The 26,525-nt window shown below is 49.9% G+C and overlaps 1 protein-coding gene and 1 long non-coding RNA gene across 7 annotated transcripts in view; one reads left to right on the top strand and one right to left on the bottom strand.

Annotated features, from left to right (window-relative positions):
• Positions 1–21,767, bottom strand: part of NUAK1 (NUAK family kinase 1) — a 72,411-nt gene extending 50,644 nt beyond the window's left edge. The window contains exons 1-2 of one of the 6 annotated variants that reach the window (XM_055328047.1): positions 21,044–21,115; positions 19,531–19,646 (exon numbers count right to left, since the gene is read on the bottom strand). In XM_055328047.1, the coding sequence (XP_055184022.1) occupies positions 19,531–19,611 (81 nt within the window). In that variant the 5' untranslated portion in view covers positions 19,612–19,646; positions 21,044–21,115. The other 5 variants (XM_055328046.1, XM_055328049.1, XM_055328051.1 and 2 more) reach the window with 5 other exon arrangements.
• On the top strand, positions 6,631–11,260 carry LOC129511418 (uncharacterized). The gene is made up of 4 exons (XR_008664815.1): positions 6,631–6,956; positions 8,476–8,588; positions 9,256–9,367; positions 11,076–11,260. It is a non-coding gene; the product is annotated as an uncharacterized LOC129511418 (long non-coding RNA).
• Positions 21,768–26,525: the final 4,758 nt, after the last annotated feature.

Raw genomic sequence — 26,525 nt, 5'->3', positions numbered from 1 at the left:
CCTCCTCATGACCCTAGAGTCTGGCCAGGATGATGCTTTTTCTAGGACTGTAAGACCCTTCCCAGCAACATGTCTTTTTGTGCGATCACAGGCCAACTGATGTGTATGTGCAGAGGTGGGGCCTCTGAGAAATCCTTCCATGTGTCACCCCCCATATACACCATTTCTACCTCTGTCTCTCCCTCACACTCCTAAATAAGACCAAAACTGAGTCTCATTTTGCTCATTCATTTCCCATCTCTAAAAAGGACACAAAACCACTGTCCCCTTTGCTCACACATACTGCATGCCCACACTCAGTCACATCCTCCACAAAATGGGCCATGTCTTACTTGACTGGTGTGAGTCAAAATGCCAATCTTCAGGAAGCATCCAGATGTAATTTTTACAATAATTTCCCCTCAGACCACAATAAACCTGTACTAAATTGTTTGGAGTTTTGCCCTTTTTCCTGGCTAATTGGGGGTTCAGCAGGATTATTTTGACCTATCTTCAAAAGTGAAGAAAGTCTAGCCATATTTTCTGACAAATAATATTCATAATATTTTATAATAGTTACCAGTTGTTACAGGTGAATTGTATCCCCCTAAATTCATATATTGAGGCCCTAACCGCCAATGTGACTATAATTGAAGGCAGAACCTTTAGGAAGTAATTAAGGGTAAATGAAGGTGGGGCCCTGATCCGAAAGGGCCAGTGTCCTTATAAGAAAGGCAGAGACACCAGGAGCATGCACACACCCATGTAAGAGCATGTGGGAACACAATGAGAAAGAAGGTGGCCATCTGCAGCTAGGAAGAGAGGCCTTCCTACAAATGAACCCTGAGGGCACCCTGACCTTGGACTTCTAGCCTCCAGACCTGTGAGAAAATTAATTTCTGTTATTTATGCCACTCAGTTTGGTGGAATTCTGTTACGGCAGCCTGAGCACACTTATACACTAGTCCTTGACAATGGTACCTAAATCACAGTCAACATAAAACCCAATAAAAGGGAGGGTAGGGTCATTCATGGTCAACACCAAGCACAGCAAGCAGAGCCTACAGGACAGAAACCCTAACTACTTTGTTCATCCCTGTGCCCTCGATATCTGAGAAAAAGCCGGCACCATAGCAGACATTCAACAAACATTTGTTGAGTAGAATTTAATCAGACGTGACAAATATCATCTTAACTTTTATAAGAATGAGAACACCCATCCACTCAGACCCACCAACCTGGCCCAGTAAACTGCAAGTTGCCAAAGCCAGACAACCTACCCAGATAATATCTGATTCCACTCTAGTCCACACCACTTCTATCCTTGTGGGTAAGACCACAAACCCCAGGATGCAAGACCAGGGTGTGTAAATGACCCCCACATACCATGTATACAACACCACCCCACTTTACCATACTCTCCCCTCTGCCCCCTGAGACAGGCTTCTCATTTTGCAAGAGAGGAAATGTGAAACCAAGAAGGGACTCCCCAAGTCACAGGTGATAAGGGCTACACTCAAGTTTCAACCAGGTACCTGGATTTTTCTGGCCAATGTTGCCTCTGCGAGGCCACACCTGTTCCCACAATTTCATCAAATCGACAGAACCACAGGGTAAAAAAGGAGAAACACTCTGAGACCTGGCATCGTGATGCTTCCTTTCTTGGGAGGTTAGGCCTGGGGGGAGACCAGCTCAGATAGCAGACTGTTCAAATTCCGTGGACGATCGGGCTGGGGAGTTAATCAGAACAATTTGACTGTGCAGCTAACCAAAGGCACCCCTTCCTGAATCTAGCCCTGCCTATATGGCAACACTTCATAAGAACCATTCCCTTACAACAAAACTGTCAAATCCAGCAACCACAGGCCAGAAACATCCCAGCTGAGCCCCACCAAGCTGCTTTCTGATGTACTGTACACACAAATACCAATAGTCCCCAGATGTTCTCTATGTAAAACATTTGGTTTGAGACACAGCCCTGCTTTCCCAAAAACCCTTACATTTGTTTAATGGACTCATACAGTTCAGCTAAAATGTCCTGGATCAGACATCTGAAGCCAGCCCGGCTCTGATGCAAGCATCCCATCTGCAGAAAAGACGATCAAGTAAATAAGACAGTCTTCCCCCAAGATTTATGCTCCCTGCATCTTTAAGCAGGTCATAAAATGTAAGCTATGTATGGCTAATAATGCAAGTTCCTTTCAAGTGTGTTTCTCAGTCCATCTCCGTACTAATCTAAGACTGATGTTCAAACACAGAGTGGGCCCGGCATGCGGAACAGGAGACCATGTCCTCCTTCTTACTTCCACCGGAAAGAAGGTTAAAAATCTGTCATTTGAGCAAACTTAAAGGTAGGTTTTTCCTGGTTTTAGTCATTCAAATATAGCAATATCCCCTTTGTCCCAATGCCACTTAGCCCTTATCCCACACTCTAAAACCCAGGTAAGAGACGGTGAAATGGAAAATGTACTGGACCCAGCTGGGCCACCTACTCCCTGGGTGACCCGGCCAGCCCTCCTCCCCTCACATGGCTCATCCTGTCACATGAGAAAACAGAAGTTCACCAGATTCACTGTCAGGGCTCTTTCAGCTGTGAGGATTATGCGAGGATGGGAAATAAACCCTTAGAAAAGCCACCCAAGAAATGTCATTGAATCCATGTGCTGAGCCCCCACAGATGGCAACCTACAATTTTCCTACTAATATTTATAATAAGCTTGGTCACAGCATATCTTTGTGGAAATGGAAAAATGGATGTAGAAAGCCATCAGAAGGATCCTCACTGACAGAACCAGGACTGACACCTACCTCTACCTTTCATCTTGAACTTCTGTGTCTTGTGAGTTTTTAGTATTGGGCAGGCATTATTTTTGCTATAGGGAAAGAAAAATTCTATCATTTGAAAGATCACAGAGAGGAATGAAAGTTGATGAGGGAGAAAACAGACAAACAGCAGACATGAGAACCCCAAAATAAAGTTCTAAGGACCAGTAAGGAGAAGTTCCCCCAAAGGCATCAAGGAAAGGTCTAACGGGCACCTGAGTGGCTCAGTGATTGAGCGTCTACCTTTGGGTCAGGTTGTGATCCTTGGGTCCTGGGATCGAGTCCTGTATCAGGCTCCTCTTGGGAGCCTTCTTCTCCGGCTGCCTGTGTCTCTGCCTCTCTCTGTGTGTCTCTCATGAATAAATAAAATCTTTAAAAAAAAAAAAAAAGGTCTAACTTTCAAGTACTTTGTTATAAGAAAGTATACGTACATTTGGAAAATATTTCCCTAATAAATAACTATCACTTTTTAAAAAAGGTTGGCTCTTAAATGGATAAGCTATAACTACCTGGAAAAACATACTTAGAATTTCTGTTATAACTTAGCAGATCCACTTACCCAGGGCATCACATTAAGCAGTATTCTCCATTTCTCTGACTGAAGCTCGTGGCAGGTTAAACACTCGGGGCTGCATGGCTACTCTCTGCTTTCCCTAGACCCTTCTTGTTCAATCAGCCAACTACCCATCTAGCCATCGTCATCCCAGCCAGTCAACGGCCCCAAAATTGCAGCCTCCACAGTCCCTGGAATCCCTCATCCTCCAACATGGCCAGTGAGTCGTGACAAATCATAGGCCCTTCCGCCCCAAGGATGAAAAGCCCCAGCTTTCAGACTTGTCTTTACTCTCTCACTGCCAAGCAAAGGCAAAATGTAGGAGGATAACATGCAAAGAACACTCCGTAGAAGGCCCGACAATGCTGAATGCTCTGAAATGCTTTTACGATTATACTTAACAAAGTGCCCTTATGCAGGGATACATGTAAGAAAACGACTCCAATGAGACCTTCAAAATCTTGAGAGGTCGAGAGGACAGTGTCAGAGGGCAGAGCAAGAAGGGGTTGGGAGCAGGGGAGCAGCTGTGGCCTCTTCCGAGAGGACATTTCAGGTCACCCGACTAAAAGAAGTCCCTCCAAATGTACTTCTGCAGCCCCCAGGGAATTGATTTTGCAGGATGGAATTATTTCCCTGAAATAAACAGACACACAAAGGTCGCTACAACTGGGGCCTCAAAAAAAAAAAAAAACAAGCCAGCTGCCGATTTACGGGCAGCCTCTGATGCAACAGGAGCAAAAGGTCCCGGCCCAGGTCCAGGGGGATGGCTTTGGACGCACCAGTCTTCCCTGGAGAATGCAAGCATCCCAGGGGCAAGGCAGGGGAGAGGGGGCTGGCCTTCCCGAGGGTAAGGTCCCCACCTGGCCAGGCATCAATGGCATATTCAAGAGGGCAGACTCCACCAGCCAGGGGCTGTCAACTCAGGGTACAAAGGTGACACAGGGGACTGGTTAACAGCACTGCTGCCTGGGGCCCAGCCCCAGAGAGTTTTTAAAAGGTTTTTCTAATGCTCAGCCAGAACCAAGAATCGTAGGAAAGTGCCCTCGGCGGGGTCAGATGGACGGATGGACCAGAGTCAGTGCAAGTGTGACCTTGACCCCGCAGGAAGATCAGCTGCTCTTTCTGAGCACCAACTTCTTTAACTGCAAAGTGGTGGTTAATGGTCACCCCATTACAAAGCTGCTGTGAAATGAGAGGACACAAGTCAGCTGCCTCCTTAAGTGTGTCTTGCAGAAGGCACACTCGGAGTCCCCGGTATAAGTATGCACCTTTCTCCTTCTTTCAAAGCTAGCAAGTGGGTCGGGAATCCCCAGCCACTCCCAACCCTAAGGGGTTTCCTGAATTGCTAAGTGGTTAAAAAAGGTGGGGAGAAAGGCACGTCTTTCCATATGTTGGAGCCCACCAAATTCACATTCACGTATCAAATTCACATTCTCACACACACACCCTCACACACACATGCACACACTCATGCACACAGAACCCCTACTGGGTGAAATGGGCATGTTCTACAGTAAACTGTAAAAAATAGTCACAAGCAGCAAAATGAGGGAATGCCTGGTTTCTAAGATTTGCTTTGCTTTTTCTGTCCAGAAGAAAACCTATCGTGGGTTTGACACTCTCTCAGGAAGCCCCTGCCCATCCCTCATCGCCCCCATTAGGCCAAGTGCAAATCTCTTACACCTGGCGGCCCTGAACAGGACTGGCACAGACAGGGCCCGAGGGTATGTCTGCCAAATGAGTGAGTTAATTATGCTCCCTAAGGCCAGGACTCCTAATGTCCACCCGTGTTGATCCCCTAACCGGGCATTTCATAAACACACCTGAACTTTGATTCCATGCAACTGGCAGAAAAGACATAAAGGTCCATCCAACATTCAAGAGGCAGCAGTGTCACCACATTTCAGGGTTTGAATTCCACCTATGAGTACTGCAGATGCGGGCAAGTGATTTAATCTTCTGTGCTTCAGTCTATCTAAGTTGGGAATAGTTGTGGTGTGTACTTCTTAGGGTTACCACCAGGATCAATTTAGGCCACTGATTTAACATGCTTAGCCTATGACCAGGTATAATCACTGCTATGTAATTGTTTGCAATCATTATTACTCCTTGGGAAGGTATCAGGCAAAGAGACCTCAAGTGTCAGGCCCATTATAAGAACCCCAACATCTGAGGCCCCTCTTGTTATCACATGAGAAAGTGTGGAATGAAGAAAGTAGGGTGTTATATCCCCAGAAGAGTACAGCAACTGGCCTCCCATGGTCCAGAGCTCTGTTTTTCTTTTTTCTTAAGTTTTTTTACTTATTTGAGAAAGAGAGCACACATGGAAGTAGGGGGCAAATGGAGAGGGACAGAGAATCTTAAGCAGACTCCCCACTGAGCACGGAGCCTGACAAAGGTGTCTATCTCATGACGTAAGCATCAGAAGCTTACCTGACTGCCACCCAGACGCCCCAGAGCTGTGTTTTTCAAAGTGCAGACCATGGGCCAACCCCATTACATTTACATGAGTTGCTTGGTTAAAATGCTGCAGATTCCCAAGTCCCCTAAGTCCCACCCCAGCCCTGCTGGATCAGACTCTGGGATATATGCCAAGATGATGCATTTTGACAGGCACACCCAGGAGAGTCACAGGTCCCCACAAATCTAAGAACTGTTGGCTTGGTTAAGCTAGGGGATCCGTGTCTGTATCCTCCAGAGCCTTGCACCATGCCTGACACACAGCAGGTGCTCAATGAACATCAGGTGAATCCATGCAATGGTTATAATTCTCTTAAGTGTTCATTTAATTTGTTGAAGGCCCACTAGAGAGTGCATAAGGCATATGGCAAAGCAATGCTGATCAGACTTCATTCATTCATTCTGAAAACCTTTATTGGGTGCTTACAACATGCCAGGCAGCATTCTAGACACAAGATACAGAAACAATGGTGGATGGTGTTGCTAATTACAGATAGTGACAAGTGCCGAATACGGAGCTAATAAAGCAAAGCAAAGGCACTATTCTTTAGCATGACTATGATGCTGGAAAAGACCTTTCTGGCACTGTCCAATGGTGGCCACCAGCCACAAGGAGTTACCAGGCACTTAAAATGAGGCTAGTGTAACCGAGGAACTGAAGTTTTCATTTTAATTGTAATTAATTTTAATAGCCGCACATGTCCTTATTAGACAGTGCAGGTCTAGAGGCAGAGTTAAGAAATGTAAACGGGAAATGATAACACAGGCAATATGTACTACGGGAGCAGGGGGTAGGGGTGCTTAGAGGACCATGTGTTATCAAATGCCTCTCACCCAATTACCAGATGCCCTGATGTTCTCTGGCTCCAAGAATTGAAAGAACAAGGTCAGGTACAAGCATTGTACTTGGGCTGGAATTTTTATAGCCCATGATCAGTTGGAAGAGGTATGCAGCCCGGCCAAGCCTCAGAGCCTGCAGTTCGGGAACACACTGCTGCTCGCAGAGCCTGCCCACAGCTGCCTGAGGAGATCTCTTTCAGCCCCGCCACTCTGTGGATGGTTGGTCATTCTGTCCTTGGCTAGAATGTCCCCCTGGGCCCAAGACACTGCACGGATTTTATGAGATTTCTCTGCTTCAAGCGTAAGTATGAATACAAGCCTTCTAAATTCCACTGGAAAATTGGTGGCTAATCCAAACATTTCATAAAATTAGAACTCATTGTGGGGCTGAAAGGAATTCAGACTGTGCCGCCACCAGAGAAATGCAAGATATTTGTTATAATTTTTTCCTTCATGAGCTGTTTTAAGAAGCAAGTGCTTTTTCTGCTTGAAATAAAGAAGGAATGAGCAGGGGAGGGGGTGAGGGAGGAGAGGAAGGAGAGAGTTTTTGTTTTTGTTTTGTTTTCTCTGTGGTTTGCAAAAAGCATCACCAGATGACAAATTGGAGGAATCTTGCCTGACTCCCTAATCCCACAGCTAGTGGGGATAACAAACCTTCCTACCCAATCCTGACTGCATCTTGCTTTTGTAAAGTCAGTTTTTTTCCTGGAAATCTGTCCTTTTGCTCCTTCATTTTCTTCTTGGATTTGAGCCCCAGGACTTTCACATCCAGAGACTTCATGAGCAAGAGGGATATCCGAGTCATTTGTCCAGGCATGCGGGCATGCGTGTCGCCAGAGTTTATTCACCAGGCAGTGGGGACTAGGCATTCGGGATGCATCTGTAAGCAGAACTGATGAAAATCCCTGCCCTGGTGGAAGCATACATTCAGGTGAAAGGACACAAACAAGGAAAGATTCAGTGACTGGCACTTCAGAGCAATGTGAGGACAAGACATGAAGACTCGCCCATGCAGGTTCTCGTGAGCCTGGAGTAGGGGCTATGGGAGGGCAGGAAGCCCACCGTCAGACTGTCACTTGCCCCTTTTACCCAGAGCAGAGCAGTTTTTGACACACAGCTGGCCCTCAACAAATATTTGTTGAGTGAATAATGAACCCTGACACAAAAGTCTGTCCCTGGGTTCTCGTTTACAGATGAGTTTGGTGAAGCTCTAGAAGGGATGGATCTTGCCCCAGGTTCATGCAGCTCAAGTTGTGGCAATGATGGGACTGACCTCAAGTTTCCCGACACCATTATGTAACACATAATGCTCCAAGGCCATTCAGCAAGTATTGACTGTATTCTTATTGTGTTCCAGGCCCTGAACTAGGCACTGGAAGGACATATGAGTAAGATGCAGAATAACTGAGATTATGGAGCAAAGTTCTTCCAATTATCATTGTCACAAGCTTGGAGACAACTTCTCTGAGCTTTAAGTCAGGGTTCGGGGCGTATCTACCATCCAGTGTGTAGGTAAAAAACCAAAGCAGGTGGCTGTGGAAGCTTCCAAGGTCCCGGATCCAAGAAAGGCTAGGGAACCCAGTGGTTATGACCGTGACCCTAAAGTCAGACAGCCCGGCCCTAAATTATACAGGAGAGAGGGAGAGAAGGTGTGTGCAGTACTCAGTACAGCACCGGGCATACACTCGTCACTCAATACATGTTTCCTGCCATGAAGACTGTTAGAGAAGGGACCTTTCCTCTGCTCTGGAGCCTCTTACACACGCAAGCAGGTGGACAGGACTCAGGGGAGATTTCCACTTAATTCCTCTGCTCTCCAGGATTTCTGCTATCAGCTGCTCGCACGCCCCTCCACACACCAGTTCCCTCCCTGAACATCCCACCTGATTCTGCCTGGGAAACAGATATCATCTGACCATGAGGAAGACGCAAGGTAAGGTTCTCCCTAGAGTGAGCACATCCCACCTTGCCTTTGTATCTGACACATTCACATGCTGAGCTTGGAGCCCACCGGACCCATGGAGGGCGAGCTTCTTCCCTCCCGCTACTCCTGCTAGTTGAAGGAAAAGTTCACTTTCAAATCTACCAAGAACCATTACAAGGTAATTAAGTGGCATCTGGGACCACTGAGAGTTCCTTAAAGTTTGTCGGCATCTTTGTAAAGTGATGCTGAGAAAGTCAAGGCCGCATGATGGATGTACTGAAGGCCAAGGGATGGAATTCTGAGAGATTAAAGCAACACCTCCCCCCCCACCCCGGCAGGGGACTGGTCTCCCAGCTAAGAAGGGTAAATGTGGACCACAAAAATCAGGATCCGAGGGGCGCCTAGGTGGCTTAGTCACTTAAGCATCTGCCTTCGGCTCGGGTCATGATCCAGGAATCCTGGGATTGAGCCTCGCATCAGACACCCTGCCCAGTGGAGAGCTTGCTTCGCCCTCTGCCCCTCATCCTACTCGTTCTCAGTCTCTCTCTCTCTGAAGTAAATAAATAAAATCTTTTTTAAAAAATCGGGATCTGAAATAACTGTAAGTTCTAGAACCAAGAGGTAGTTGAGCTCTCTCAGGACAGAGGTTGTATCTTTCTCCTTATCTCCTCCCCAGTGTCTAGCATGGTGCCTGGAACACAGGAGGAGCTCATCAACTATCTGAATGGTTTTCAATGTTACCTGGAAGAGGCAGAAGGAACACCTGCCACAAGAAAACAGGACAGCAGGTATTTCTAGTCCTTCTTGGGAAGCTGTCTAGGCTCACAGTGGAGAGCTGGGACAGACACAAGGTTCATTCCTTCCATCTTCCCCAAGTGATAAAGAAGGTGGCCCTGGGCCTCAGTTCCCTCTGTAGTGAAGCAGGAAGAGCTTAGCATCACCTCATAGAATAGGTCTAAGGACCACAAGGACGTCAGTGAGGCGATGCAGGCCCCCAAGGCCTGGCAGATATAAAGTGCTCCATGAAGAGGAGTGTGATTGATCGACTGATCAACTGACTTCATCTTTAAAGATAAAATAGTCATAAACACATGAGTCAAGTCTTCCTTTTAAGTGAAGCTGCCAAAGACCTCTCTTACCCTGGGAAGAAGTAGTCTTCCTTAGTCTTTTCCTCAACTCTTGAGTCCTGCCTCCACCCCACCTGTCCCACCAGGATGAAGCAGCCCTCCCTGGACAATGAATGTTCCCACCACTACCAAAGCCACGGGGAGGAAAAAAAAAAAAAACGTTGTCTCTGGGGAAACCCACAGGCATACATAACCAAGAGCAGAGGCAGCCACGGGCTCCAGCCTCACCAGGACCAACCAAAAGCCCTACTAAACTCTAAATAGGGAGAAGCAATGATTCCTCCAAGCCACCCAACAGTATGAGATCTTGCCCTCCTTCAAACCCCAAATGATAGCAGCTAACATTTATCGAGGGTTGGCTATGCATCAGGAGCTGCTCTCAGCACCATCTCTGAATCCACAGGACCACCCAGGACACACATTCTAGTATCGCCGTCCCATTTTACACATGAGAAAACCAATAGGTTCTTTGAAAGTGAGAATTTTCTATCTCACATAGAATCTAGGGCAGAATCCACCTCACAGACATGCTTAAAGAAAGCCCTGCCCACCCTGCGCTAAAGGAGAGTGGGGACCAGAGGGCACCGGAGAGCCAGGAAGGTAAGGCCTCCCCAGTGCGCGCTGACCCTCCAAACACTGGGAGACTCTCCTTACACTTGTCAAACCTGCACAACACAATCTAAAATGAGTTTGTTTTTTTAATATTTTATTTATTCATGAGAGACGGGGGGGGGGGGGCAGAGACACAGGCAGAGGGAGAAGCAGGCTCCGTGCAGGGAGCCCGACATGGGACTCGATCCTAGGTCTCCAGGATAGCGCCCTGGGCCTAAGGCAGGCACCGAACTGCTGAGCCACCCAGCGGTTTAAATGAGTTTAGAGAAATGAAGATAACTTCCCTTCCCCCACAAGAGCCCTTCTGCCAAAGACCAAGCAGCAGGAAATGAAACCTACATTTCACCAATTTCATTCAGTGAATCCCAGGATTCTCTTCTCAGAGCTTGAGGAACAGTCTGTGTCAGCCCCTAGATTTACAGGTGAAGAGAGGGGGCTTGACACTGGGTTCCCCCGACATATGATGCCCAGCACCCAGGCTGCCTGTGGTATAAGTGTAGCCATGCTGCTGTCCTGCCTTTCCCAGGGGGGCTCCTTCCAACAATAACACTTAAGGAGCATTCGCTGTGGACCACACACTTCTCTAAGACCTTGATACACACCTCATTTATCCTCACAGCCACTTCTATTTCACAGATGAAGAAACTGAGTCAGGCTGGTCATCTCAAGCTTATACAGGAGGTTCGAGGGCATTTTCAAACCCAGGGAGCCTGGCACAGAGGCCAGGCTCAGAACCCACCCTCATGCTCCATTTCAGATCCACAGGTTGGATCATCACTTCCCTTCCACCATCCTGCAAAGACGTGAGAGGATCCCTGTGAATCCTACCTGAGTGGAGCCCAATGCATGATGACATGACAAGAGCCAGCAAAGACACCTAACCTGCAGCCATCAGCTGTCTTTGCAGCTTTGGAGCCACAAGGATAATGAGGAGCTTCACACAAGCAGAGGGAATGGGGAGGAGACGAGGCCCTAGGACATTCTAGGACAAAGAGGCAAGTCCCTCCTCTTCGCTGGGAAATTGCCCTCGGCCCCAAGCCACTTGAACACTGCCGTCCCCCCCCCCCCCCCCAGGGAAGGGGACACCTTCCCCCGAAACCTCTCGCTGTCTCGGTATCTCTAATGAAAGTAAGCGATACGAATTCTTTTCTTGAAGAGGCAGTCATGATGCTGTTTTTTCCAGACATACATTAACTCTGCACTCCAGCCGGTTTACAATTCTTAAAGTACTTGATTTACAACCCAGGGAGAAAATGTTTTGTAAATCTTGCAAACATACTTTGCATCTAAAGCTTGTCTACACTGCAGAGCTGATGGCCAGGGGGCCATCTTCTTCCTGGGGGGCTGGGGTCTCCTAGGGAAGATGTCAAAGTATGGGAACAGCCCACGGAGGCCTCCGGGAGCAGCTGCCCAGGGTGGGAAACCAGTTCCCCCACCCTCTGGCAGCGGTGCAGAGTTGCAGCTAATAGTGGTGGGATGTCGGGGCGCCTGGGCGGCTCAGTTGGTGAAGCGTCCGACTCTTGTCTTGGGTTCAGCTCAGGTATGATCCCGCGATTGTGGAAGCGAGCCCCACATTGGGAGTGCTTGGCACGGACGCGGATCTACTTCGGATTCTCTTTCTCCCTCTCCCTCCTGCTCACTCTCTCTCAAATAAATGAATGAAATCCTTTAAAAATTAAAAAAAAAAAACAAAAAAAAACAATGTTGGGCTCTCCACACCATCTACACAGTGGTGTGAAGTGGGGGGTATTCAGAAAGGGAAGGAGGTGGGGACTCAAGGGGCCTTTCCTGCAGCCTCCCCTAGTCACAGAGCTCCCCCTCTCAGGATTGCTGCTGCACTTCTCTCTCATTCATTCATTCACTCATTCGTTCATACTTACTGAGCACCTACTATAGGCAGGCACCAGGCCACAGGCCAGAGAGCACTGAGGGATAGGACAGCACCCCTGCTTCCCTTCCAACAGGGGAAGAAAGGGGTGGGTATAGAGAGAAACCATCAAAGCTGCACAGTTGACATGTTCTGAAGGAAACGGACAAAGGGCTGAGACAGGGGAATAAGGAAGTGGGAGTTTAGACACTGGTAGAGGCCTTGAAGGACACAGCAAATTCCAAATTTGGTTACCATGCAACCCATGGCAGGGTTTTAAGCAAGGAAAGCCATGATTTGGGAGAAAAAGACCACTAAGTACTCTATGCTGGGGCTTCTCACCAAAATAAATAAGAATACCAGCCCTGGTTTTCTTTTTTTTTTTTTTTTTATTTATGATAGTCACACACACGCACAGAGAGAGAGAGGCAGAGACACAGGCAGAGGGAGAAGCAAGCTCCATGCACCGGGAGCCCGACGTGGGACTCGATCCCGGGTCTCCAGGATCGCGCCCTGGGCCAAAGGCAGGCGCCAAACCGCTGCGCCACCCAGGGATCCCCCAGCCCTGGTTTTCAAGAGCCTGCTAGTCACCAGGCTCTGTGTCAGAAGCTTCCAAATCCTGTTTCTCCTGGCAATCCTACCTGGTAGGAGGCTGGTAGCCACACTTCCTAGATAAGGAAACAGAAGCTCAAAGAAAACATGCGGCTTGCCCAGGATCATCTAGCCGCCGAGTAGCAGGGATGAATGTGAACCCAAGTCCTTCTGATCCTACAGCCATGACTTCTTCCTCTACACCTAGTTTAGGTACTACCTTGCATTGTTCCCAGATTATTCCAGATGTATGACTCACATGTCCCAACTAAACTCTCAGTATCTTGGTGCAGGACTTGTCATATTCTCTGAAATTGCCAAGAGTCCTGAGCACTTAGGAAGCACTCATTCACTACATCTGGTTTACTGCTAGATTAAAAGGAAAAGAAAGTACGCCAACCCTCAACATATGTTGTGTCTTTATCGTGTGTTTTTAGTATGTTGTGTCTGAATATCACTATTCAGCCACAGAGCAGTGATGAGTGCTAGCTGATAAGAATGATGAAGGCCCTGACCAGGGCTGCCAGGTAGGGGCCTGCAGACCATGTACACACAGGCACCCTGTGGAGAGACAAGTGAATGGAGACCAGTTCTCCCAAGGCCACCAGTCTGGGGGCTACTTCCAGCCAGGAGGGGAGCCTTTTCAAATTCATCCACCTAGAGGGAAGCCGTTTACTCATTCAGACAAATGTACCTTTTATACCACAACAGCCCCAGAAGCACTGAATATGCATCTACTGTGTGTCAGGTACAGGGCTAAAGGCTCAGCCAAATCACATCGGCTCATTGAATCTTCTCAACAGTCTAGAAGATAAGAACTATTACAAGCCCCAGGTGAGAAAACAGGTTTAAAGGGGATTAGGAAGCAGCCCAAGGTCCCACGATTGTCAGCAGTGGGATGGAACATGCACTCGGGCCTTGTGGCTCCGGGTGCTTTCCTGACCACAGCACACAGGACACTGCTTTCCACTTCTGACACAAAATGAGTGTGAGAGTTCCCAGACTCACAGACTAGAATCTTCAGGGCCTGACAGATACAGCCTAACACTCCCATCCCCATTCTCCCCACTACCCCGAGCCCCGGCTTGTTTTGTTGGGTTGGTTTGGGCTTGTTTGTTTGTTTTTGTTTTTTTAACTAATAGCTTTATTGAGATACAATTTCTGTATCACAAAATTCACCCATTTAAAAAATGTACAATTCAGGGACTTCCAGTATATTCACAGAGTTGTGCAACCATCACCACAATCAATTTTAGAACATTTTCATCACTCCAAAAAGAAACCCCACACCCATTAGCAGCTACTCCCCATTTACTTCCAACCCACTCGAGCCCTAGGCAACCACTCATCCAGTTTCTGTCTCCACGGCTTTGCCTATTTTGGACATTTCACAGAAATGGGATCATACAATATATGATCTGTTGTGACTGGCTTCATTCACTTAGCATAATGTTTTCAAGACTCATCCATGTCGTAGCACGTGTCTGTTCTGCGTTCCTTTTTACCGCAGAATAATAACCCATAAATATTCCATAAACAAAATATGGGAAGGATCATATGTAATATTCTGTAAATAAAATGAACATACCACATTTTATTTATCCATTCGTCAGTTGACGGACATATGGGTTGCTCTCACTTAGGGGCTCTTAGGAACAATGGCACTAGGAACATCTGTGGGCCCGTTTCTGTGTGGACGTGTGTTTGCCCTGCTCCTGGGCAGGCCTAGGAGTGGGACTGCCCATCCCCATTCTAAAACGCCGGTTAAGAGTTTACCAAGAGCCCCAACCCCACCCCATCCCCCTGCACCGGGAAGTCAACATCTGGCTGCTCCTGGGCCGTTTCCAGAGAATTTTATCAATACAGCCAGACTCTACTCACGGGTGGGTCATCTGGCTGAGCCTCTCCTATGCTGGGGCCTGGGATCCTCTCATTCCTGGGCTGCTTGGTGTCCTCTGGGCCAGCGCGATGATAAATGCATTCTGCTTTAAAACAGATACTTCACAAATCATAACTCACAGATGCTCCGGGACTTTCATGTGGGAAACACAAATGAGACTTAGGCTGTCTGACTCCAGAGCCACTGAGGACAGGAAGCCACGGCCAGGAAGCCGACAGGCCCTGGACAGACAGACGGCTCTGCCCCTCAGGAGAGCGTGAGCGCCGTAACAGGGAACCCGCGCCCGGAACCCTGTGCCTGGCTTTGCCGGCTTCGCCATGTAACCCGCCGTTCATTTCCAGCCATGGCCTTTCAATCCCAAAGGGTCAGAGGGCCCCTGAGGTCGGAGGCCATGCATGACCTACACAGACAGCCTTTCCATCTCCTAAGATATCAACGTTGCAAAAAAAAAAAAAATATATATATATATATATCAACGTCGCTCAGTTTATTCCCATCAGTTCCCGTCCTCGAAGCCTTTGCTGGGGACCTACGACGTGCTTGGCACCATGCTGGGTGCTGATGAGAGGCTGGAAGACCAGACTGATGGACACACAAGACAAGGAAGTGAGATGTCCTGCGTGGCGTGGGTGCGCCAGGGAAGTGAACCCCCGACCTCTCCAGGCCTGCGAGGGATTCCAGAATCTGAGGCTACTCAAGGAACAAAAAAGTCAGTGTGTGTCCAGGCAGAGAGCTCCCTGACTTGCTTCATTAAAACAGACTCATGGCCCAACGAGCAGACAGTTTGCCAGAAGCAGACCTATTAACGCAGTTCCGATCCTTATCTTCTCATACCTCAACTCTTGCGTAAACCCGCAGACTAGCCTCCCTGCTCCCAGCCAGCACCCCAGACTGCTGGGCTCAGAGCCCCACTGTGAGCGGAACCCAGCTCAGGCCACCTAGAGGAAGGTCTCTGTGTTCACGATGCCTGGGGCCGAACCCTGGCTCTGCTGCTGCCTGTGACCTTTTTCATCCGGAAAATGGGATGATAACAGGCTCATGAGGAGGATTAAGTCAGTTAATCCGTACCTAGAGATGCAGCTGGCCTGTGTTGTGTGATAAGCACTCAAAAAGTATTAGCTGCTCTTACTATTATTGAATATTATTAAATATTATTACTACCCCCATTCTATCTCATTAATCTTGCCTCCCACTGCATCCCAGAACAACTCCTGCATTCGAAGTAAAATGGCCTCCTCACCCTAGAATCCCTTTTTGCCTGAAATGCTCCGTATCTCAGTCTCGTGAAACCCAAATCAAGGATCATCTTCAACATCATCTGCCCTCCCTAATCCTCCAGATGCCACCGCCACTTCTCTCGATCCCTTTCCTGAACAGTGCAAAGAAACCACCACCACCTCCCCCCGCCCCCAGGAAAAGAATTACCCCATTGCTAGTCTTCCGGACCCCGTGAGCAAAGTACCCCGCCCAAATCCAGAGTTCACCTGTTGTGCAACATAAGGAAGGTTCTCCACTTCTCCAGCAGCAGTGAGTTTCAAAACAGACCATTTGACACTCTCCAGCTGTATGACCCTGGGCAAGTTACTGGACGTCCCCCATGCATCATTCTGCCCACCTGTTAAATGGGTCTAACTTGAGTACACACCTCTCAGGGTTGTTGAGAGTGGTAAATGAAAGAAAATGTCAGCACAGCTTGACAACACCGCAACCTTTCAAAAATGTCAGCTGGTAGTAATCACGGCAGCAGTGACCGTATGGGGAGGGAGGTATTCTTGTCCAGGATCAAACGCAACTGAAGGAACTCAGCTTCAGTGAGCGACATTCCAACCTGAAAATCACCTGGTACAATCCTGTCCTGTATAGCAGAGGCACTCAGATCAGTAACTGCTTACCGCCTCTTCCACCAGATGGGTCCCTCCATGGGCCTCAGCCACACCTGTGTCCCAGCATGTAAAGTGAAGGGCAGCATACAGGAGATGGTAATAAATCTTGGTGGGACTGCACAGAATGAGTTTGCTCTTTGTAAGTATGTTTTATCTTGACTACGAGACTGTGAGCTCTTTAAGAGTGAGCATCCTATCTTGCTGTAGTCAAGATTTATTAAATGAGTGATGCAAAAATACCAAACCGAGAATCAGGTTGCTTAGACCCAGCTGGGTCACTTACCAGCTGCTGTGCAGCCCCAGAGAGCTCACTTAACACCTCTGTGCTTTATTTTTCCCATCTCCAGGATGAGAAGTTTGGATCACATGTTCACCATCGGGCCTTACTCCCCACAACTGGGTTTGGGCCTTAGCTGCAACATGGCATCTGAGGCACCACAGATGACGGCCCCATGACCCCGGCTCAGTAGGCCAGCTTGCTATGTGATAGCACCCCTCATTTGCAGTTTCCCAGAACCAGGCTGGGAGTAACTTCGGGCCAGTGCTTAAAAGACCCATTTTTGGTCAAATCAATGCCTTTGCTGAGTGAGGATGCCCCATCACCCAGGCTAGAGCTTTGGTCCCCAGGGACACCATGGCAAACTGGGGGTACGCTCTACCCACTGGTCCTGTCACTCCCACGCAGACCCTTCCCAGAGCCCTCGCCTCCTGTTCCTGTCACACAACATACTGCTCACAAGAGATAACCTGGTGCAGAGGGAAAGTTGAACTTGGCCCTTGACAGTGAGGTGATCACATGACCCCTCTCCTCAAAATGTTGTTTGTTTTGGGTTTGGGTTTTTTGACGATAGTTTGTGCAGCCTGAAGGTCCAAGCAGCTTGGCTCGAAGAAAATGCACACCATATTATGCCACAGGGGCTCCACTTAACAGCCCTGCCCAATGCTATATCAAAACAAAAGTTGTGCAAGAAACAAAGCCCAAATTCAAGGCTTTAGAAACACATTCAGATGCTATCAGAATCTGGCTAATGGTCTTGGCTTCTTATGGGCTCACTTTTCTGTTCGCCTCACATTCATTAATTAACCTGAAAAGTTGCTTGTTTCCCTACCACTGTCTGAGAGATATGAGGTTAATTTGTCCGAGGCATCCTGGTCTTAAAACCTAAATGAAAAGTCCACGTGAGATGAGAAAAAAATTCGGTTGAAAGAACAACTAAATTGGCTAATTTCACCTCTGGAGGCTTTCCACCCATTATTTTATTTAATTATTACACAAATGCATGCAACTGGTACTACTGGTAGCCCATTTGACAGATGAGGAAGCTGGGGTTTCAGAAAGTGACATAGCTTGCACAAGCTTGCACAAGCTCACAAAGCCAGTGAAAAGTCAGGATCTGAATGTCAGCCAGGGCTCTGCGCCCTTCTGCAAGAGGGCTTCATTGTTGGGTGTGTGAGGCTCTGGAATAAACCACTTGGAGTCCTTGTGTCATGGACACCCTCAGGCAGTGGCCACAAACCACATCTGGGAATTCAGAGGGGAGTCTGCCTGGATGAGGCCAGGTCGAGGGCCACTCCAAGCTCCTGATCCTGCAACATTCTTCGGAAGTGGCTTTCACAGAACACAGAAGACGATGTTGCGTGGTGCTCTGTTTGATTCAAAGGGCCCTTCCAGATGTGCAATTAAAAGCCACAACGTTTTCATTTTTAAACACTTCGCTGTCTCTGAGCTGCTTTCCACAAGGAGTGCTGATCCCACAGCCTCTCCTACCCGGGACACCACCAGCAGCGCTGGCAAAGTGGCTTAAAGGCCCTGCTCCTCTTGGACGGTGCCATAAAAGACATGGGTACAAGTGAAATCACCACGTCACTTCGGAACTCGACCGGAACACTGAAAAGGCAGACCTGAGGCGGTGCTCTCCCCACTCACCTCTACCACACCCCAGAGTAAGTTGTAGATATTCGGAGAATCCTTAGAACCAGAAGGAAACCCCAAGTTCATACCTCACATAACAATTTCTTGCTGCTCTTGACAGATTCTGAGTCACCAAGTGCTGTGCCGGCAAGGACAATTTGCTGACCAATTTTTTGGCGTGTTTGTTTTATTTTCTGTTCAGCCAGGCACACAGAATTTTCCACCTGACAGTTCCTGTTTCTCACTTAAGTTCTGACACCATCTGTGGGCACTGTGCTCAGCAGGGGGAGGACTCAAGGCCAAGGAGGACGTCCCAGCACCAAACCTCAGTCATCCCATCTGGTTACTGCAAGCTTTTCTCCAGAAGATTCGCCAAAGGTTCTAAGTTTATCTATCAACTAGAAAGTGGTCTGAAGAAAACTAGCGTCTGGGCCTGGATCTACCGGATTCAGAACCTTTACATAATCATTGAGTAAAACAAGAGATTTTGCTGCAATTCATAGCACAATGGGAAACCAAGGAGCAGGGCTGGACAACAACAGAACAGGAACAGGACTGGAGTCTCTGGGCTGAGAAATGAGCCTCTCCCATTCTCAGCGCGCCCCCGAGCGGCCGTTTGACTAAATCCCGACAGAATGTTCAGAGTTTCTGCAAATAAAGGAAAGACACCCACCGAAAGAGAAAGGCAGGCTCCCGTCCACTGATGCAATCCCTTTCACTCGAACCTCGTCTGCAGATCAGACGCGAAACCAACACCGGACAGGAAGCCCCGGTGAAGCTCAGAAAGGGGTCGGCCCTAAGACACGACTTCATTCTCTCCAACAGGGGCGGCAGCGCCCGGGCTTCCAGGCAGCGGTGCCCCCCGCAGATCCCAGACACACCCTTACCACTCAACCCCTCGAAAGCTCACATCCTCAACCTGCAGCTCCAGCCGCGTCTGTTTTTCATTATTCCTCTTTCCAACTTCCCAGCGCGATTCTTCAACAGCTATTAAGACAACACGAGCAAGGAGCTAGGCTTAGTTCTTGCTTATTCAACACCCAGCCTGGGGAATATCACCTCAGAAGAAAAGCATGAATGAAGTGCACGTTTCTCAGCCTCTTCTTCCACAAGCCTGAAAGTGTGTTCCTCAAAGGACATCTGTAATAACCATCTCCTCTTTAAAAACTTTCAACCTACAAAAAAAAAAAAAAAAAAAAATGGCACCTGCCCAGAGTGAATTCTTAACTACTTGCTGCCTATAGGATTTGTTTACTGGAGACAGCTTTAAAAATACAATGTACAATGTTTCAAATTTCCAATTAACCTATAACAGACTTTTTTTTTTTTAAGCTATAGAAGACAGCTGGAGCAACCCAAACAATGAACCTTAGGAGGAGGGAGTTATTCCAGGTATCCAAATATCTGAGAATTTCAGAAGCTAAACCCTCTGATCGGCTCCTCATTTTTTTCCCCACAGAACTGTCCCTGCACAGATTGAAAAGAAAAACACCAATATCAACCAACCACTTCATTCAACAGTTCGTTTTGCTTTCTTTCCCCTCTGGTCATTCGTTAAGTTTATGAGCAACCCCGGGGCCCCAAAACACCCCCAAAAGCGCACACGAGGAGTACCATAATGAGTTCCTGACTTTGGCCCCGAACCGATTAAAATACATCTGATATGCTTCAAATCAAAGAACCATGTTAATTTTCTACCACACACCACACAAAATCTTTGCGAGTCAGTCACTTTGAACCCAACCCTCTGGCCACAAGCAGTGTGGATTTCAAGGGCCTGTTCCCCAAGCCAAGTTGGGAACAACGCAAAGACCCTGCGCTAGGCGCTAGCCACTCCAAATGGGGCCCGGACCCCCGCAGGGCTTCGGCTGTCACAAAGAGCAGGGCGACCCGCCAGTCCCCTGGAGCAATTCAGTAGCCGGGCAACCAGGACCTGAAAAGCAGTGGGGTCTGCGGGGATTCAGCATCTGTGTGGTTACGCCTGCCCTGGGCATTTCAGTCTTCCCAGAAGCGGGAGGCAAACTGTCAGAGCCCTCAGGCAGGCAGCCGCCTTTACTTTTGCTCCCTAAGGGGCAGGAGTCCACCCTCCCTTGCAGCTACAGCAGCACCAGGGTGATGGGGAGTAGGAGTGGGAGGGTGGAGGGTCGCCTCCGCCTAGAGGACACTGCTGGGGGAGCGGGGGGCACCCGCTCTCCGCCCAGGACGTGGGTCTGCTCAGAGTTAGAGCAACAAGGCATTCCAGGGCATTCCAGGGCTCGGTCTGAATGCGTGCCCGCGAGGGGGACCTCCACCGTCCCAACGTTGCAAAGTGTTTGCAAATCATAAACACTACTTTGCTGCTGGGAGAAAAACCCCCAAAATATGCGCAGACAGGATGTAACAAGTGTTTCGAGAGAGACACGCCTGAGTCACGGGGAGCTGGGGAGAGAGTGAGGCGTCTGTCTGGGGGTTCCAGAGAAGCCCCCTCGCGGACCGGCGAGTCTCAGTGCCCCCGCCCCCCGCCCCGCGCCCCGCACCCCCGGTCCGCAGCCGCGGCGGGCCCTCGCCCCGGGGAGGGGGCTCCCCCACTCACCACTCGGCCCGAAAACCTCTCGGTGGCCCTCTTGACTTTGCCGTAGGTGCCTTTGCCCAGGGTCTCCTGCAGCTCGTAGCGGTGCTTCAAGTTGTGCTTGTGGTGATGCCGCTTCACCCCGTGCGGCTTCCTGGGCTCCGGGGCCGCCGCCGCCGCCGCCGCCGGGGCTGCAGTCGCCCCCGCCACCCCCTCCGGGGGAGAGCCCGGAGCCCCCGGCCGCAAGTCGGGGCCGTCCCGGGCCGCGGGAGCAGCGGCCCCCTCCATGTCGGAAGGCAGGGCGAGCCGGGCTGGAGAGGGCAGGACCGGGCACAGCGTTCGCGGGGTCGGGATCCCAGCCGAGGAAGCCGGGCGCGCTCAAGGTCGCCCCCGCGGCATCGGGGAGGCGGCCCGACCCCGCTCGGGCTGCGGCGCGGTCACTGGCGGCAGCGGGGACTGCACATCTGGCGCCCCCGGGCGCGCACGGTCCGCGCACCGCCCCCCGGCCGCGGCGAGCTGCGGCGCGTCGGGCGAGGTGGCGGCGGTGGCAGGGGAGGCGGCGGGGTTTGCAGGAGGGAGGGGAGAGGGGTGGCTCCGAGAGCAGGAGGGGGAGTGTTATGTGGGGCGCCGCACCCCCGACCCCTCCCCGGGAGGACGCGCAGACGGGGCGGGGGCGGGGGCGGCGCGCTCGGCGGGTCCCGAGGGAGGGGAGCGGAGCGGAGGGGAGGGGAGTGGAGCGGAGCGAGGGGCGGTGGAGCCGGGGCTTCCCCACCTCCCCGCCGCCACCCGGGACCCGGGGCCACCCGAGCCGGGGGGTGGGTGGGTGGGTGGCGCGTGGCGACTCGCCCTTTGTGCGGCGCGGCGTAGGCCGCGGCGGCGGCGGGGGCTTTGTCCTCGCTCGGCCGGGACCCGCGCCGGGGCGCTTCCAGGCCCGGGCGCCCCTCCCCGGACTCGCCCGCCGCGGCTACCGCGGGCCCGCCGCCGCCGGCTCCCGCTCCCGCCGCTCGGCCTCCCTGCCTGCTGGCGCCCGGGCGGCGGCGGCTGCTCGCCGAGCCCCGGGGCGGGGGCAGCGGGCGCGCTCCGAGCCAGACGCAGCCGGGGCCTGCTCGTGACCCGGCCGGGGGCGCCACGGGCCCGCGCGCCCCTTCATTTTGTTCCAGGTGTCGCCGCGGCCGCCAGGCCGGAGACGGCGGGGAGCTGGGGGAGGGGAGCGGGCAGGGTGTTGGGTTACAGGCGGTGAGTCACGGCCCCTCCGCCGCAGTGCGCACCCCTCCCGCCCCGCCGGGCTGGCACCCCGCCTCCGAGGCCCCCTCCGCCGGCAGGGGCGGCCGCGCGCCGTGGAGGACCCCGAGAGGGGCGCCGCGCCCTGGCCCTGGCTGCGGAAGGGCGGAGGCGGGAGGGAGGCCGGGAGGCTGAACCCGGGGCCCGCCGCGGGACGCTCAGCGCTGCGACACCAGCCGGGACTCCGGCCGCCTGGGAGGGGAGGTCAGCCGGGGCCGGGCCAGAGGTGGGGCGCGTGGGGTGCTAGGACGGAGCCGGGGCCCCCGGGCCCGCCGCGGCTGCCTTCGGAGGGGGGCGAACCGGGGACCTCAGAGGGAGCAGGGCCGGGAGCCTCCTGAGCAAAAGGAGGCCTCTCGGGCCCCTTGGGCCTTGAGAGTTTTCCTTGAACTGAACGGGCCGGACCCTGGCGATGGTAACAGCGACTGCGCCCCACAAGTAGACGGTCGGTCGGGCAGGAAGGGCGTCCGACAGCGGGGAAGCCGCCCCCCCCCCCCAAGCTGCAAGGCAAGAGAAAAAGAGGCCTTGGGGAATTTTTTTTATAATGGTGCCATACAGCAGACCCGGATAGGAAGAATGAGGTATGAAGAATGTATGGTACGTTGTACACATCGCCTAGTTGTTCTTTACTTTTTCACCAGTGCACCCCTCTCGACCTTCCTCTGCAGCTCTCGGGTCTATGCCTTCTGCATTCCTGCTGTCTTCACTCCCGTCTCCCCTGATCACCTTACCCTGGGCCCCTGCAACAGCCGGTGCTGCCCCGGAGCCCGCTCCCTGCTGCCAGAGAAATGGCCAAACACATCACCATACCCGTGCCCACGCCGTCTGTAGGTGTCCAAACTTATCCTCTACGGATGCTGACGTAAGCCCCCTCTGCCCCTTCCTGCCTTCCCCAAGAGCGCACTGGTTATTGCATAATACCAAGACAAAGGCCCTGTCTCTTTAATTCCTGTGCTGCCCTCCACAATTGCAGGGCCTCCCTGCCCCCATCCTGAAAGTATGTTCTGTTTTATACAAAGTCTGTAGACATTGTACATGTGAATTAAAGAGTCAGAGTGAGCAAAGTGCAGGGTGATCCCCAGTGGATGGCTGTGTGACCCTGGTCAAATGACTTAACCTCTCAGAGCTTCTGTTTCTCCTTCTTAAAATATGGGATCTGTTTTACAGGTAAACAGACTGTGTCTGTAGTGCTAATTGAAACCGTTCACCAAATATTTCCTGGTTCTTAACCTCCTGAGGGATGTGCTAGGCATCCACCACCCTATAGGACTCACTTAGGCCAATGGAATGAGACCAGAAGCGATATGCATTGTTTTCACATAGAAACTTTTAAGGGCCAATGGGCAAATCTGTGTCTTCTCAATCCCAAAAGTTCCATCTTGGCAATCTCATATTGACAACAATGGAAGTGCACTGAGAGAGCCTACCCCAGGCACTGTGGCTCTCTATAGATGGCAGAGCAGGCCCAGCTAGCCTGCTTTAGAAAACTAGTGTGAGCAAATTTTAAATTTGTGTTGTATTAAACCAGTGAGGTTTGGAGGTTGTTTGTTAGAACAGCATAATGTAGTTTATTCTGGCTAACAGTGTTGCTCCCAAATGCCTGGACTTAATTGGTATTTGGTGAATGAATAGCCCTACCATAATCTGATACTATTTTATGATAGTAAACCCTCCTCTGTAGGATGGCTCTTATATTCCTTATTTTTAATTAAGGACACTTTACCCGAAAAAATAAGTAATTTGCCTGAGATTGCACAGGTCATAAATAGCAAGGCCAGGACTTAAACCCTACCTGTGCAGTTCCAAAGCTCTTGCTCTTCCTCTTCTACATATGCCATGCTACCTCTCCTTAAATGGGAAAGATGGAAACACCCAGTACAATGCCTGGCATACAGTCATACCCAAGCACTGGAAGTTCCTCCCCAGACTGAATTCCTATAGCAGTCCTAATTTGAGCCACACTTCAGCACAATGTCATCATGCATTGTGCTCAAGTGTTTTCACATAGATAAAGCATTTCCTCCAACAAGAGCCCAGGCTGCCTGATTAAGAGCTTGAGATCTGGAGTCAAACTGCCTGAGTTCAAACCCCTGTTCTGCCACTAGTAACTGACCATCTGGCCAGCTCTTTTCCCTCTCTATGCCTCCATTCTTTCATCTTCACAATGGTGCTGGCCATCACATAGGTGGTATTGGGGTGCTAGCAATAATATGCATGTGGGCTCATGTGAAGATTAAGGAGTATAATATATGCACTCAATAAATCATGGCTATTAATATCATACTTGTTTTTATTATACTTATTCTTCATCTTGCTTGACTCGTCCTGGCATTGAGGCAATTAGAAGCAGTTTAATCATATTACTTACTTGATTAAACTCTGATTTCTGGCTTCACTCTCATTACATGACAGAGGTAATAACATATGAAGTTGGAAGCATGACTTCCACACTGCCCTACAACTTATATTTACATAAGACTCATTACTTGTTCTTTATTACACTTTCTATTTTCAAAGCAATTTAAAAGAAAGTATGCTTGCTTTCTTGAGAAATATTTGTTCAGAAAACGTAGTAATACCAGTATCATTTATCCACCATCTACTGTCTGCCAGGACCTTTATATGTATTACCTCTAATCATCATAAAACTGTGAGGTGGACGTTATGATCCCCAATTGGCTGTGAAGAACAGGGAGCCTCCAGGAGGTTAAGATGCCTATGACCAGGCAGTACCTGCCCCGGTCAGAATTTGAACCCAGTTCTCCGACTCAGGTTTTGCTCCCACCCCTAATCTAAACTGCCCAACATCCCAGTTCATATCGATGAATGCCTATGCTTTGGTTGGCATTCATCTTCTGTTTTTAGATGAGGTTTTGGAAAGTTACCTAAGAGTGTGACTTTTTATTTTTACTTATTTATTTATTTTTAGCAAGAGAGAGCATGTACACATGCGAGTGGTGGTTGGGGAACGGGAGAGAGAGAGAGAATCTTTAGCAGAGCACAGAGCCTGATGCAGGACTTGATCCCATGACCCTGAGATCATGACCTGAGCTGAAAACCAAGAGTCAGATGCTTAACCGACTGAGCCACCCAGGATTGTGACATTTCCTGCATGAGGATGTTGTCTGGTAGGCACAATACACTAACGAACAACCTGAGAAGGTATGTCTTCTTCACTGTGGCAGAAGACTGCTAGCTGACCACCAAACAGTCATGTGTGTCCTCCCACAGGGGAGCTGAGAGACAGCTGTTCAGCTGGGGATATACCTCCTAGCCTCCCTTGCATCTGAGCCTGGCCATGTGAATAGTTCTCTCCAGTGGAATATGAGACAAGTGATTTCACTTCTTCCTAGGCCGAGGTGTTTAGAAAATGCCTGGTTGGGAGCTGAAGACTCCAAGTACCAGAGGATGGCAGAGTCACTAGACAAAAGAAGCCTGTGTCCTTGAATCACTGTAAGGAATAAAGCCACCCTCAAAGACATTGGACTGGTACATGTGTGAGAAATAACCTTCTATTAAGTCCCTGAAATTAGAGGGTTTATTTGTTACAACAGCTAGTCGTGCCCTAACTAATACACACGCTTACACTAAGTCTGTATTCATACAGCAAAAGCCAAAAGGAAGACCATAACAACCATCTGAAGAATTGAAACCCAAAATGCCACTTTTATGTTTTCCGTCTACTTGCTTACTCCAGGAGAAAGCAGATTATTTTGGGCCCGAATTTTTCTTTTAGTTTTTCCTGGATTACATATACCAGAGATCAAATAAGGGCAATATCCAACAGCCATAAAACAGTAAGACAAATTGCCTCACTCCACAGTATCTCCTATTTTCCTACTATACACCAGGCATCTGTGGTTGAGTGTACACCGGGATGTGACAGGCACGATCTCATCTTTCTGAGCTCCCAACCTGTGGGTAACAAAAACAATTTACAGCATTCAGCTGTACTCAACCAACTGCTGGCCACCACACTTGTGTGGAGAACTCAGGCTATTTGAATGTGAAACAGATAACTGAAAATAAAAACTAAAATGTACTCACAAGTCAAAACAGAAAGCTCTATTTCTTCCCCTGCTGAGCAGCTAGAGAAACGGTAAGAAGGGTGGTTAAGAGCTTCATCTCCAGAATCAAAACCAACTCGGGGGAATCCCTGGGTGGCTCAGCAGTTTAGCACCTGCCTTTGGCCCAGGGCGCAATTCTGGAGTCCCGGGATTGAGTCCCA

Source organism: Nyctereutes procyonoides, unplaced genomic scaffold, assembly GCF_905146905.1.
Source record: "Nyctereutes procyonoides isolate TBG_1078 unplaced genomic scaffold, NYPRO_anot_genome, whole genome shotgun sequence".
Lineage (NCBI taxonomy): Eukaryota > Metazoa > Chordata > Mammalia > Carnivora > Canidae > Nyctereutes > Nyctereutes procyonoides.
This window is presented reverse-complemented; position numbering and strand designations above follow the sequence as displayed.